The 14,074-nt window shown below is 36.6% G+C and overlaps 1 protein-coding gene across 1 annotated transcript in view; it reads right to left on the bottom strand.

The window, feature by feature from the left end:
- TSPAN13 (tetraspanin 13) overlaps positions 1–14,074 on the bottom strand; it is a 32,341-nt gene that overhangs the window by 5,392 nt on the left and 12,875 nt on the right. The window contains exons 2-5 of the mRNA XM_004676738.2: positions 4,415–4,582; positions 3,621–3,701; positions 2,863–2,976; positions 1,606–1,719 (exon numbers count right to left, since the gene is read on the bottom strand). Coding sequence (XP_004676795.1) covers positions 1,606–1,719; positions 2,863–2,976; positions 3,621–3,701; positions 4,415–4,582 — 477 coding nt within the window. The remainder of the gene's footprint in view (positions 1–1,605; positions 1,720–2,862; positions 2,977–3,620; positions 3,702–4,414; positions 4,583–14,074) is intronic.

Genomic DNA, 14,074 nt, shown 5'->3' with positions numbered 1-14,074 from the left:
CAATTACAACCCCATAAAACACTTAAATTTTCCTGATTTTAAAATGCATCTTCACCTCTACAAAAGCCTCCCCAAATTCATAGTTACATACTCAAACTTATTTACTGCATTACTTTACAAATACAATTTGATTATCTGTCTAAAACAAAAGTGTGACATGGATATCCGAACATGGCAGTAAAAAAGGTCTTACCATTTCTCTAAATAGAGCATCACAAGGTACCTTAAACATCAGCAATTTATTAATGGCTACAGATTGGTAGTACCAGGTGAAATATTACCAATTTGGCAATATCTATCAAAAATTTTTAAAATAATCATCACAACAATCCTATGAAATGGAGATAATATTCCAGGTTTTAAAGCTAAGGACACAAAAGCACAGAGAGGTTAAGTAGCTTGCCCAAGTTCACATAGTTAATAAGCAGTAAAACTAGGTTTTTAAACCAGTGTATTTCGTGACTATTTGTTGAATTTCTTAATTTAACCAGTTCATTATTGAAGAAAACAGTTGGTCCAAAAATTTTCTATTATAAACAATAATAAACATTCTTATGATTCCATTTTAGTTATATTCGCTACAAAAAAAACTTGTATGTTAAAGAAAAAATTTAATTTTGATACATGTTGCCAACTTAGATGTATCAAAAAAAAAGTCCACAATTATTCAGAACTTCAACAGACAATGAGGAAGACCTCCATAATCCTCAAAAAATATCGGATATACGCATGGTTTTGCTTACATATATAAATATATATCAAATGCTTTAATAATCAATTTTTAATATAGTATAAAATATATAGGTAACAAATTTTAAAAAGTTTTCCTTATAGATTTTGGAGGCTAGGAACAAAGAGAATTGGGAGATAGTGTTACAAGGTAATTTTTCAAAGCATACCTTTATACATATGGATGTGTGAATTAAGACATTAACATAAATATAAAACCATGAATGGGCCCTATCTATTCCAAACTTAAATTTAAAGCTATAATTTATATACAACTCTAGAAATATCAGAGACCCAAGAGATAACTCAGACAACTCTCTTCCTTTTATTTAAACTTTATTAAAAGTTTTTTTTTATTAAACTTTGCATAACTGATTAGCAAGCATCTCACTCTCTATAAAGTGAGTATTAAATCTATTAGGCTTTCTGAATCCAAACCAAGCCTTCCCCTATAGAAATACCACATTCCAATGAAAATAGCCATCAATATGTCACAAAAGTTAAATGTCACACAACAATAAAATGCCATGTCCTTTAAGCACATAGGACAAGAATCCTGGGCCTCCCTGTAACACAGGGTTTGAGTCTCAGAACTATCTACCTATTGCCAGCCACTGAGGCATGAGTTCAATCCCTGTCCTGGGAGCTGACCTATATGACACTCGCTGCTCCTCTCAGCATATATTTCAGTAGTACACTAGTATTTCAGTACACTCTGCTTCCTACTCTGTCTCAGGAAACCTCTCATCCCCTGCACCTTTTGCCTGCACCCCAGTTCTTGTATGCATAAATAAATATAATAAATCTTTTTTATAAACCAAATAAGAATTCCCATGGCAAAGGAGGAAATGGATTGATTGAGCTTTGTGCACATACCTCTGTAAAACTGAAGAAGAGGCCAATGCCACCAACAAATCTCAAAACCTCTCCAGCATATCTTCCTATTATCGGAGCACATGGTGAGCACAGGTGGCTGCTTTTAACACAACTCTGCATCAATTAAAAATAAAGACCTTTGATTTCAAAATACATTTATTAAGAGCAGATAAAAACCAGATTCATATAAAAAAGATTGTCTGGGAGTCCTGCATATAACTAGTGGTCATTTAACAGCGTACAAAATTCTAAGATGATTCCCATCATTCCTACCCCCATGGCCCAAGTAGCAAATAAAGCAGCCTCAAGAAGTTGACAGTCAACCAGCAAATAACAGTTCATTAGTCCTATAATCGTAAGAGTAGGATTCTGCCCACAACCACTAAGCTTAGTAGAGGATTCTAAGACTCAAATGAGACTGAAATCCCAGCCAACAAATATATTTCATCCCATGGCATCTGAGCAGAGCCCACCTAAGCTATAACCAGACGCCTCTCCTACAGAAACTGAGATAATAAATGGGTGTTATTTTAAGTCATCAATTTTGTGACAATGTTGCACAGTAATGAAAAACTAACACATACCCTTATGAGGGTATCACTTCACAATAAACTTCATGGAGTAGAAATGCAGTTCACGGCTCAGAGAGATGATTACAGGAGTTTCTCCAAAATATGAGCATAAGTGAACCTCCTACAACAGAGCTTCCTGACTCCATCCTCATCTAGAGCCAAGTGGAAGATGGAGGTCTAGCCTGGCACAGCAAGATGACTCCAGTCACCACTCAGATCCCAAACAGAGGACACCAACTTGTGGTGGGGAAGAAGGGAAAGAAACAAGAGGGGCGGTCTATGTCTTCTACCTTGGAAATGGTTAAGAAGCCAACCTTAATAGAGACCCTTCTCCTCCTACTCACCTGATATGCTTCAAAGCCTAAATATTTATGCTCTCTGAATCTCTAAGGCTGATCTACTACTAATTTTCTTTCACAACCTGTATTAGAAGGAACTGAATGGGAAATAACTAAGACAAAGAATCAACAGATTTGTGTGTGCCAGTGCCCAGGAAAATCAGTACAATCAGGTAGCGGTATTTGAGAACAGGCAGATGATATAATAGTATACATAAAATATAATGTAATATATGTAAAACACTTTAAAAATACAGTTCAACATCAGAAAGTGCCTATCTTCCATGTCATCCACTATTCATTTGTATGTCATACATCAAAAAAAAAAATTTATACTTTATACTTACAGCTGGACAGGTGTCATTTGTGTTAAAACTTCGAAATCCACAGCAGTTTAAGTTTCTCTGAATGTCATCTCGAGCGCTTGCTGTATTGTTCCAGCCAACTTCTAGAAGTTGACCCTAGAAAATGCATTTAATATATATATATTTAAATAAGTCATAAATACATAAAATATGTAGTTAGAGCCTACAACTTTCAGTACTGGTATATTCTTTATTACTCCATCAAAATGTTTCAATGACTTATACTTGTACCTCAACCTGCAACAAAATTTAAGGCAGTATTTCTATGCTAAAAATGAAGTACTAAATTTTACATGCAATTTAAAAGCACTTGGTTCAAAGGCATATTTTCAGAATAGAACAAGATAAATTTTCCACTGCTCCCAGAAAGAAACCCATATTCCTCTTCAAACTAGAATCTAAAAACAGTAATTGCTAGACTGGGACTACAAGTAAATTGAAGCAAATGTTTCACTGCATGATGGTGGAGAAAGACTGAACAGTTATCTTTTTGTGATAATGCTTTTTTACTCAATGAGTGCAAAATTCTATGTAAAGGATACAAAAAAATATGGCAACAACTGACGGACTTTTAGGGCTCCACTCAGCCACATAATATAGTCAAGAACAAACGATTTTAGCTACATAGAATAAAATGGCATTCTGAGCAAGAAGAAATTATTTCATATTACAATTTTTGTCCCTATTACTCCCATTCATACTTTATGGTATTATAAAGTAGAAAAAAATTTTCTGCTTACCTGTTGCTCCTCATTCAGGGCTAAACAAGCACAAGATACAGAAAATTGAACAAGAAAGACAAGTAGGAGAATAATCATGTACTGAGAATTAAAAGTTAAGGATATATCTAAGTGCTCTTAAAACAACATGAAACTGAAATACTGACAACTTTAGATAGTACTAGAAGAAATCCACCCTGCAAGTGATACTTAGAGAAAATGTGGAAAGTATAAACACAATTATTTCAACAGTACACTGCAAATATGTTCATATGAAAAAAATACTTATGATGCTGACAATTATTTAACTATTTTGTCTAATTTCATTTAGGATAAAGTAAAAATTCTCTTACATAACAGTAAACTAGTAAAAATAAACCCACACACCCTACTCTTTCCTTGTATAAGCAGAAAGGTAGAGTAGCCAAGTGGTAAGGCATCAATCTCACATATTGTCCAAAACACACCACTAAAATTCTCAACTAAATATGCCTATGTAGGAAGGAACTTAGAGGTCACTAAATCAGTTCAGTATAATTCTAAATTGACAAATACATCAACAGGATACTTGTGTACCTGCAGCTTACATTCCTGATATAGACCAGGAGAAAGCAGGAGGACAAAGACGCACAGTAACTTCACACGAAGAAATGTTCCCATTGTTAGCTGGACAAATAACAGGACTTGCTATAAGTTTGCTGCTTGCCAATTAAGTTCCTAAGGATAATTTTAATTGTCATTATCAAAACAGTAATTAATAACTGGTAAAAAACAAACGCTGTTGAAGTAAAACTCGTACTTTCAAAAAAGGATACAAAAAATAACAACACCTGATGGTGTTTTACGGCTCCGATCAGTCCCACTAAAGCGATCAGGAACAAGAAGATGCCCACTGCGATGACCACGCCCACCACACGGAGACTGGAAATCAGCCCAAAGCCAATGCCCCATGCAGCGATGCCAATCAGCAACAGACTAACCAACTGCGAAACAACCAGAAGAGGTGGAAATGGGCAGGGGAGGAGGGAAGTAGGGTGAAGAGAAAGGTAAAACGTCAATTAAAATAGTGTCAAAACAATTGTTAGTCATTAACTTAAATATCTTACAAACGATTCTAATACTACTATTGATAGAATGTACACAAGATCTCAATAGTAGTACTATTTTAACAAACTATATTTATCCTCAATCGTGTTTTTTTAATAAAAAACAGTTACAGTATACACAAAGGTTGATTTTTAATGATTCATACCTGAAACTTATATAACACAATGTCAATTAAAAAATTTATTATTATTAAAATATATATATATATAAAACTAACAATAATTTATAAATGTTTTATGACACCCTGGAGATTGTCTAGCTTATTAAGCAGAATTATTGTTAATTAAGCTTTTGAAATAATAGCATTATGTAGAACTGCTAGACTCAAAACTTCTCAAACAATCATCATAGTGATCTCTTCACATGGAAATAATTTATATTTCCTTCAAAGTCCAGTTGGGCTCTAAATGCTTCCTCTTCCCCCAAGTAAATTAACCTCTCCTGTTTCTGGCCATCTGTTCCTGGAGGAATGCTCACTTTTTATTTCCAAGCCTGTCTCTCCCAGGATATTGAGAGCAACTGGAGAGTTAAGACCCCCATCTTTTTACCTGCCTGCATCCTAGAGCCTATCACAGAATTTGTCCATGGGAACACTGAAACTTCTTGTGAAATTACTGCCAAAGCAAACTGCATGAGATGACACTTTGTATTCTATATATACATATATAGCATTCATATACATGTAATGTATACCTTATATGTTACTCTCGATATACATGTATGTATACACATATACACAGAGAGAAACACCATTGAAACTATTCCTTAAATAAATCACTCTCTGAATCTATGTCCTATTTTCCTCTATTTCTCTGGGGATGACTGATTGATATATTAGGTTCCTGTGATGTGTTGTAAATGTAGACCATCTTCAGTATTTGGCACCCCAGCAAGGTAGGGATGCAAAAGATAGGGGTCTTAACTCTCCAGTTCATTGAAACACCAATGAAAAGAGTCTAAGAGATTTTAGCAATGCATGGAAAATTATATTCTGCACATAAAGAAACTCTTTCCTATTCTATCATTTTATTTATATAATTACAAAACAAAACCAAGTGCAGTCACATGCCTCAAAATTGATTATCACCTATAAACCTCATACTAATTTCTTTAAAATAACAAATAAGCATCATGAGACAGAGTATAATCAACTGACAGATGATATACCTTTACATCTGTATGAGGGAGGAGTTGGGTCTTAGAACAAAAAAGGAAATGGTTTTTTTTTTCAATTCAATCCAGAATCACTTCTGGTGCATGTTGACAATGTAATACCCAGTTAGGAGGAATCAAAACATACACAATATACTTTCCAGCATAATTTTAAAGTCTAATAAATATTGTTTAGAAATATAAATAAACCACCACCATTATGCAATTTTTATTCAAATGTGTAATTTTTCATGTATATCGTGACAGTTTATTAGACACAAATTATAAATGCCTTTGGTATATAAAACTTTTGCACATAGAGAAATACAAATAAAACTGCTAAATTGGACAGACACAGCAACTATTTGTATTTTTATCCACTTATTATAAAGAGGAAAAACTTGAAGATGAAAGAAGCTATCTTTAGAATAACAGAACAATATGGACATGGTGTTCTCTACTGCAGTTAGGATACACAGAAAGCCTTTGTTTTCAGAAACAGCAGCAAAGAGAAAAAAAAAATCACACAATTTTTGCCACCCAGAAACACGTCTAGTTGTCCTGGTTTTTTTCAACTGCCTCTTATCAGCAGGTCCATTTGCTTCTATCTTATTTTTGTCATCTCACGTCTTCTCACAACTTCAAGGGGAGTGAGAAAAAGCCCTCTGTCCCTTCACAAGTAAGCTTATTTTTGACTTGGTGGACTCCAAATATAAAACAATTCTTTTTATGAGATATAAAAGTCAGAAGCCTGAAGGAGTTACAAAGAAAGAAATGTGAGACACAGGGCCAAGCCTTGTCTTGGTGGGAGGAGAAGGCTAAATTTTGCATCCCTAGCTTGCTGGGGTGCCAAATACTGAAGATGGTCTACATTTACAACACATCACAGGAACCTAATATATCAATCAGTGATCCCCAGAGAAATAGAGGCAATAGAACATAGATTCAGAGAGTGATTTATTTAAGGAATAGGTTCATAATATTGTGGGAACTAGCAAATTCAAACTTCATAAAATAGATTAGGGACTCAGGCAGGATTTCTATCTTGTTTTTATCTACATAACAGTGCTTTATAAAATATGCTACATTAAATTCACCATAAAAGTTCAATTCTATTCTTCACCATTTTTGTCATTTACCTCCCTTCCCTCTGTCCATCTGTTAATTTCTGTTGGTCTTATGTAGTAAAAGTTTGTTTTATTTAGTTCATTTATTTGTTTTGTTTTGTTTATGTAACACATTATGAGTGAAAACACACATTACTGGTCTTTCTCAGTCTGATTTATTTTTACAAAGTATAAGACTTTATTCATCCATGCATGTTGTAAATGGCAAGAGTTCGTCTTTTTATAGCTATATAATATTTCACTGCGTTACACATACCACATCTTTTTTTTTCTATAATGCAGTTTTTAGGCAGGATTCCTTATTTCTTAGGAAACCTCAGTTTTGTTCGTAAGGCTTTTGACTGACTAGATAACACCCACCCTACTATAAAGGATATTCTACTTAAATCTGCCTACTAAGTAAAAAGTTAATCACATCTAAAAAACAATGTATTTACAAAACAATGGGGTATCACTGCCCAAGCAAGCTGACATATAAAATTAACCATCACATTTGCCAACTTCAAGTACTGGGTGTCTATTTCCAAATTCAAATAAAATCAGGATCAGAATCATCACTCTATTGCATTTGTTTGAGTCTTAGGGCCGAAAAGATCAGAAGCGTAAACAACACGATACATAAAAGTTACCTAACATACCAAACTCTTACCACAAGTGAAATATTCCTCAAGAAACAGTTGGTGACCACTTTTCACTGAAAGTCAGTGGTAAGATATCCCTACTAGAACAAAGGTAGTCAAACTTTCTCTATCAAGGGTCCGCTATTTCCCATCAGGCTTTTGTAGATCACATGGTCTGCCACAATTACTCAGCTCCACAGTTACAGCACAAAAGCAGCAAACAATATATAAACAAAAGAGCAGAGCTGAGTTCCAATACAGTTCCACTTACAGACTCTAAAATTTAAGTTCATATGCTTTTCCCACATAACAAAATACTCCTCTTCCTTCCTTTATTTTTCCCCCATCCATTTAAAAATGGAAAGCCATTCTGAGCAAGCACACTATACAAAAATGGGTAGTCAGACAGCTGCAGTCCATGAGCTATAGTTTGCTGATCTCCTCCCTAAAAGTCAGTGTAGGAAAGAACGTAAGTTTTCAAAGGACAAATAACTGCTGTAATAAGGTGGGTCAGAGAATAGAACAATAATTTTAAAATACCCAGATAAACTGAGATGGAAAAAGTCAAAATGATATAAAAATAATTATATTTTTTTAAAAAATGATAAGTTAAAAAAAACAAACACGGCCCTCCCTGGTGGCGCAGCAGGTTAAAGCACAGCACTGAGAAGCTAAAGCCACTTCCGCATGTGAGTTCGATTCCCGCCTGCCCCGGAGGTGACCACATGGCGTGGCAGGCCTCTCCTGACCCTCCTACTGCTCCCTTCAGCAGTGTATTTCATCAATCTGCCTGTTCTGCTCCCCGCTCTGTCTTTGGTGAAGCCTCTCACCGCCCCTGAGCCTGTACCCCAGCTCTGTATGCACAGATAAATAAATCATTAAAAAATAAATAAATAAATAAAAACAGATAAATAGCCCAGGACAAAGACTGCAATGACGGAGTAAAGGAAAAGGAACAGATTAAAAAAAAAAATAAGTAACTGGGAATATTAACTCATAGAGCAAAAGCATGAATGTATGGGAAGGGACATAACAAAATTAAGGGTCAAAAAAGGAGTTTATCCTGGATTACTGGATGATTCCTAAATGTCAATAAAAGCATCTTATAAAACAGCATCAGAGGAAGTCTAGATGGATATACTGAGAGAAGGCAATGTACACACAGAGGCAGAGAGAAATGCCACCAAAAGCCAAGGAATGCCAAGCAATCCCAGTAGTCACCAGAAAACAAATGCAACAAGGAAAAGATTCTTTGGGGGTGAGTGGAACTCTATGGACACTGTACTTTCAATCTTTAGGTCTCCAGAATTGTATAAATAAATTCCTGTTGCTTTTAAGTTACTGTGTTTCTGGTGCTTTGTCACAAAGGCCCTAGAAAAATAAAACAGGACAATTTACATATTTGGACTTAGAAAAGTCAAGAATCTGACCTTTAGAAAGCTAGCTAACATTTTACCACTAATGGAATCCTTACCTTGTCTGAAAGATCCAGGTATCCTTGTCAAAACCATACCAGCAAACCAAATTCTTTGTTTATAAGAGCAGCTTTTCAAAAAATGAGACCATCCTCTTCTCACTTCACTGCCAATTTATAAGCTTACTAATAAGAAGAAATGAGATTTTTCCCTTTGAAAAATAAGTCCTACAACTAAAAGAAAGGAGGAGTACTTTATCCCTTCTTAGAATTTCCAGCTCTCAAAATGGCATTCTGCTGTTATTGAAAGCATTATCTAGACTTTTCATGATTATCTGCTTTCATTTGTTTTCCAATGAGAGAAGAACCACATCCTTCTATGTAACTGTCTATCAAGAGCAATTCTTACCAAACTCACTCTGCAGTATCTCTAACATGTTTTCCCCATTTCTACTACTAGACACCCCTCCCTGAAAAATACTGAAAAGGGTATCTGTTTTGTTTTCCTTGTTCACAGATTTATTTATTTATTTATGCATACAGAACTGGGGTACAGGCCAAAGGTGCAGAAGTGATGAGAGGCTTCACCAGAGATAGAGTAGGGAGTAGAACAGGCAGATCAACAGAAGAGGTCTGCCAGCCATGTGGGTCACCTTCCCTACCCAGGATCAAACTCACCCTGAAGGGGCTACATCTACCTTCCCAGTGCTGTGCTTTAACCTGCTGCGCCATGAGGGAAGGCCCAGGTATATCTGTTTTCTATTATGGCTTTAATCAATTGTCACATGCTTAGTGGTTTAAAACAATATAAATTTATACCCTAATTTCTGGAGATCTGAAGTTCTACATGGGTCTAAACAAAGCTAAAATCTGTATCAGTAAGGTTGTGTGCTTTAAAAAAATATATTTATTTATTTATGCATATAAGAACTGGGGTACAGGGTCAGATGCTGGGGGGGGGTATGGGGTGGTGGTAAGAAGATTCACCAGAGACAGAGCTGGGAGCAGAACAGGCAAATATACCAAAATGCACTGCTGAGGGGAGCAGTGGGGAGACAAGAGAAGTCTGCTGTGCCATGTGGGTCAGCTTACTGGCCAGGGATTGAACTCGTGCTGCAGTGGCTGTGACTGCTTCATATCTCTGAGACCGAATCCCTTGCATCAAGGCTGCACTCTTCCTGGTATCTCTAAGGGGCTGCACTCTTCCTGGTATCTCTAAGGGAAAACCCATTATCTCTGCCCTTTCCAGCTTCTAGAAGTCCCTACATTCCTTGACCTTTAGCTCCTTCCTCTATCTTCAAAGTAAGCATCTTCATCCTAAAACTATGACCTCCTTGCCCAATCATACCTCCTCCCCTGCCTATGCCTCCTGTCTCATATGGGCCTTTCTTGCCACATAGGGCTCCCCTGGGTAATTCAGAAATAGATTCCCATTTCAAGATAATTAGTCACATCTTCAAAGCCTCATTTACTTTGTAAGGTAACACATTCGCAAATTCTAAGGATTAGAGTATACCTTTGGGAGGAGAGGAAGATTACTCCCTCTAACAGAGGCTTCTGAGAACATGGTAACTGAGTTACCATAGAATCCATACTGCTACAAAAACTTCCAAACATTAAAGAAACTGCAGCATTTTAAATATAAACTGAGCACAAAGAAATTAGGAGAATTTCACCGGACTAAAAGGAAGAACTGAAAGTCAGAACTCTAAGCACACAGCTAGTGCTGTAGGGCCTACTAGCCGGTGCCATAGGAGTTCCTGGGAACTCCTATGTGAAAGGGAGTACTGGGAAGTGGAACTCAGACCTTCACGTAGCTAGGACTTTCAGAAAGTTGTATTTTCAGGGGTTAAAGAAAAACTACCCAGAATGACAGCAAAAGTTTTGAGTCTTTTCCCAAAAGCCTTCTGCAAGGAAGAGAAACTTTAATGCCCATATCAGGAGTCGAAATGTACACTACCCAGGAAATCTTCAAGCCAAGCAACAGGTAAAAACTGGTGTCAAATAATACTGGCATTTAGAGGGGAAAACACACTGAAGAAATCCAAAAAGACCCTAAAGGAACACTTTTCTGAATCCTAGCCCTCATATCATTCCCAAAGATGAAACCTGAAATGTGGTCAACCAAAAATCACAAACCACTTAGAAAAGAAAGACCTACTGTGAGATACAACATAGACAGTAAAAGAAGGATCACAGCCCCAGGAACTTATAGAAATGGAACTGAATGAGATGAAAATTAGTATGTTTAAGATCGTTTTAAAAATAAAATAATAACAATGGAAAACCCAAAATCTTATTTATGAAAACAAATTTGAAAAAGAGCTAAACAGAGTTAATACAAAAACAGCAGGGAAAATAACATATGATAATTAAAGATTAAAAATGAAAATTTTGACAGGATTTTAGCAAAAATTTTTAAGAAAAAGAACATGAGCAATGTCCTATCAGATGTCCTTAACTAATAAAGGATACCTACCAAAAATCCTACTCCATTAACACATAAGAAATGTTTCCTTATATATTCCAATTAAGACAAGGGTGCTGGCCTCCCCCACAATCCCTCAGCATTGTAGTGGAGAAGATCTTAGACAATAATACCAGAGCAAAAGTGAGGGGAAAATACTTGCTATTATTAACTATTCACATGTTAATTAGAGTTATCTACAAAGGAAATCCAAGTGAATACAAATATTATCAAAACCGGTAAGAACCAGGCCTCCCTGCTGGCTCGGGTTAAAGCCCATGCTATGAAGCTGTCCTCAGCCTCTCCAGCATGCACTTGTCCCCTGGCCAGGGAGCTGACTTCCATGGTGTGGCAGACCACTCCTAGATTGCCTGCTGCTCCTCTCAGCAGTTTATTTCAGAAGATCTGCCTGTTCTGCTCTCCATTCCCCACTCTACTGAGTGGAAGGAAATATTTGCACACCGTACATCTGACAAGGGACCGATATTAAAGATCAGATCGACAATGAGCTCATGCAACTCAACAAAAAGTAAACAAACAAATCCATCCAAAGAAATGGAAAGAAGCACTAAATAGGCACTTCTCTAAAGAAGAAATGCAAATAACCAAAAGGCCCATAAAAAAAAGTTCATCGTTTATCAACAGGGCAATGGAAATCAAAACCACAGTGAAGTGGTTTCACACCCGTGAAAATGGTCCATATTAAAAAAAATAAAACTGAAGAAACAAGGGGGGGAGAAAAAGACCCTAGTACACTGTTGGTGAGAATACAGTCTGCTTAAGTGCTTGGGATGGAACTCTACATAATTATCTATGAATTAATCTTTTTAAAGGTTTATTTATGTATACATACAAGAACTAGGTACAAGGCCAGAGGTGCAGGGGGTGAAAGGATTCACAAGAGACAGAGTGGGAAGCAGAACAGGCAGACTGAATGAAATGCACTGTGGAGGGGAGCAGCGGGCAAGACAGGAGTTCTGCCGTGCCATGTGGGTCAGCTCCCTGCCCAGGGATCAAACTCCTGCTTCAGTGGCATTAGAGAGCTTTATAGGGCTGCATTTTAACACCTTGCACCACCAGGGAGGGCCCTGAATTAGTTTTTATTGTCCCATAATTCCCGTATCATTCTGGTTCCTCCTGCTCTGCTTCATTCTATCTTCTGCCTCAACACTAGCCTTTCTGATATATTGCTATCCCTCTGTCTTTAACAGCTCTAATGCTTTATTATTCCTTTTCTCCCACCATGATCTTTTTATTCCTTTGATCATTCTCCCTCTCCCTCTTACTCTTAACCTCTCAAGCCTCATTTTGGGGTCTACTAGTTTTTATAGGTATTTTGCTTTATTAAATTGTCTACTTTGTAAATAAATGTCAAATATTCATGTTTGTCACTCTGACTTGTTTTACCATACAGATTACCAACTCCCTTCTATTTTACTGTGATTGGTAATGTTTATTTTTTCCTTGTGGCTGAAGAATATTCCACTGTGTGGCTATACCACAAGCTGTGAAGCCAGTCCTCTATCTTTGGGCAGTAAGGCTGGCATAGTTACTGACAATAATGCTGTAATAAAAACTATAGACCATATATATAGTATTTTGAGGTCCTAGTTTTATGTTCTTCTGATAGATGCCCAAGAATAGGTTTGCTGAATTATCTGGTATTTCCATTTCTAAGGTAAATCCAAATTGCTTTCCAAAATGTCTATACCATTTTACATTCCCATCAACAGGATCATATCTCTCCTCTTTCTACTATACAAAGTTTATTATTAGTGAGTAGGGAATTAAAACCAAATGACTTACACAAATCTAAATAGCCAATAGTATGGGCTTGAAGAGATAATGAATCCTAAATCAGTAGGGAAAGAGCCTATTTTTGTAAGTAGCCTCTTTTAAACTAAGGACCTTAAAATATAAAAACCAGGCCCTCCCTGTTGGCGCAGCAGGTTAAAGCACTGCACTGAGAAGCTAAAGCCACTTCCGCATGAGTTCGTTTCCCTCCTGCCCCGGAGGTGACCACATGGCGTGGCAGACCTCTCCTGACCCGCCCGCTGCTCCCCTCAGCAGTGTACTTCGTCGATCTGCCTGTTCTGCTCCCCACTCTGTCTCTGGTGAAGCCTCTCACCGCCCTGGCCTGTACAAATAAATAAATCTTTAAAAAAAAGAAAAAGAAAAAATATATATATAAACCAAAACTAAAACTTTTAGGAAAAAGCACCAAAATTATTTAATGACTTTGTGGTTAAAGGGAAATTTCTTAACAAGATCCACCCTCAAAAAGCACATATAATAATGTCATAATGGCATTATATACAAGTAACTGTTCTCAGTATTTTATACTTATTAATCTTACTTTCAGTCAACACTAAGCAATGGATAGTACTATTGCTTCCACTTTCTAGAAGGGGTAATCATGCACAGGGATGTTAAGTAACTTGCATAGAGGAATAGGACAGGGTAAGAATCCCAGGCCTTTTGCCTGGTTTCTGTGGTCTTACCTACCACACCTTATCTCATGTAGAAATGTTTTAATTTTATGCAATGAGAAATACCAAATAAATGAAGGATAAACACAGGACTAGATG

The sequence above is a fragment of the Condylura cristata genome, unplaced genomic scaffold (genome assembly GCF_000260355.1).
Source record: "Condylura cristata isolate star-nosed mole 26May11 unplaced genomic scaffold, ConCri1.0 scaffold00005, whole genome shotgun sequence".
Taxonomy (NCBI): domain Eukaryota; kingdom Metazoa; phylum Chordata; class Mammalia; order Eulipotyphla; family Talpidae; genus Condylura; species Condylura cristata.
This window is presented reverse-complemented; position numbering and strand designations above follow the sequence as displayed.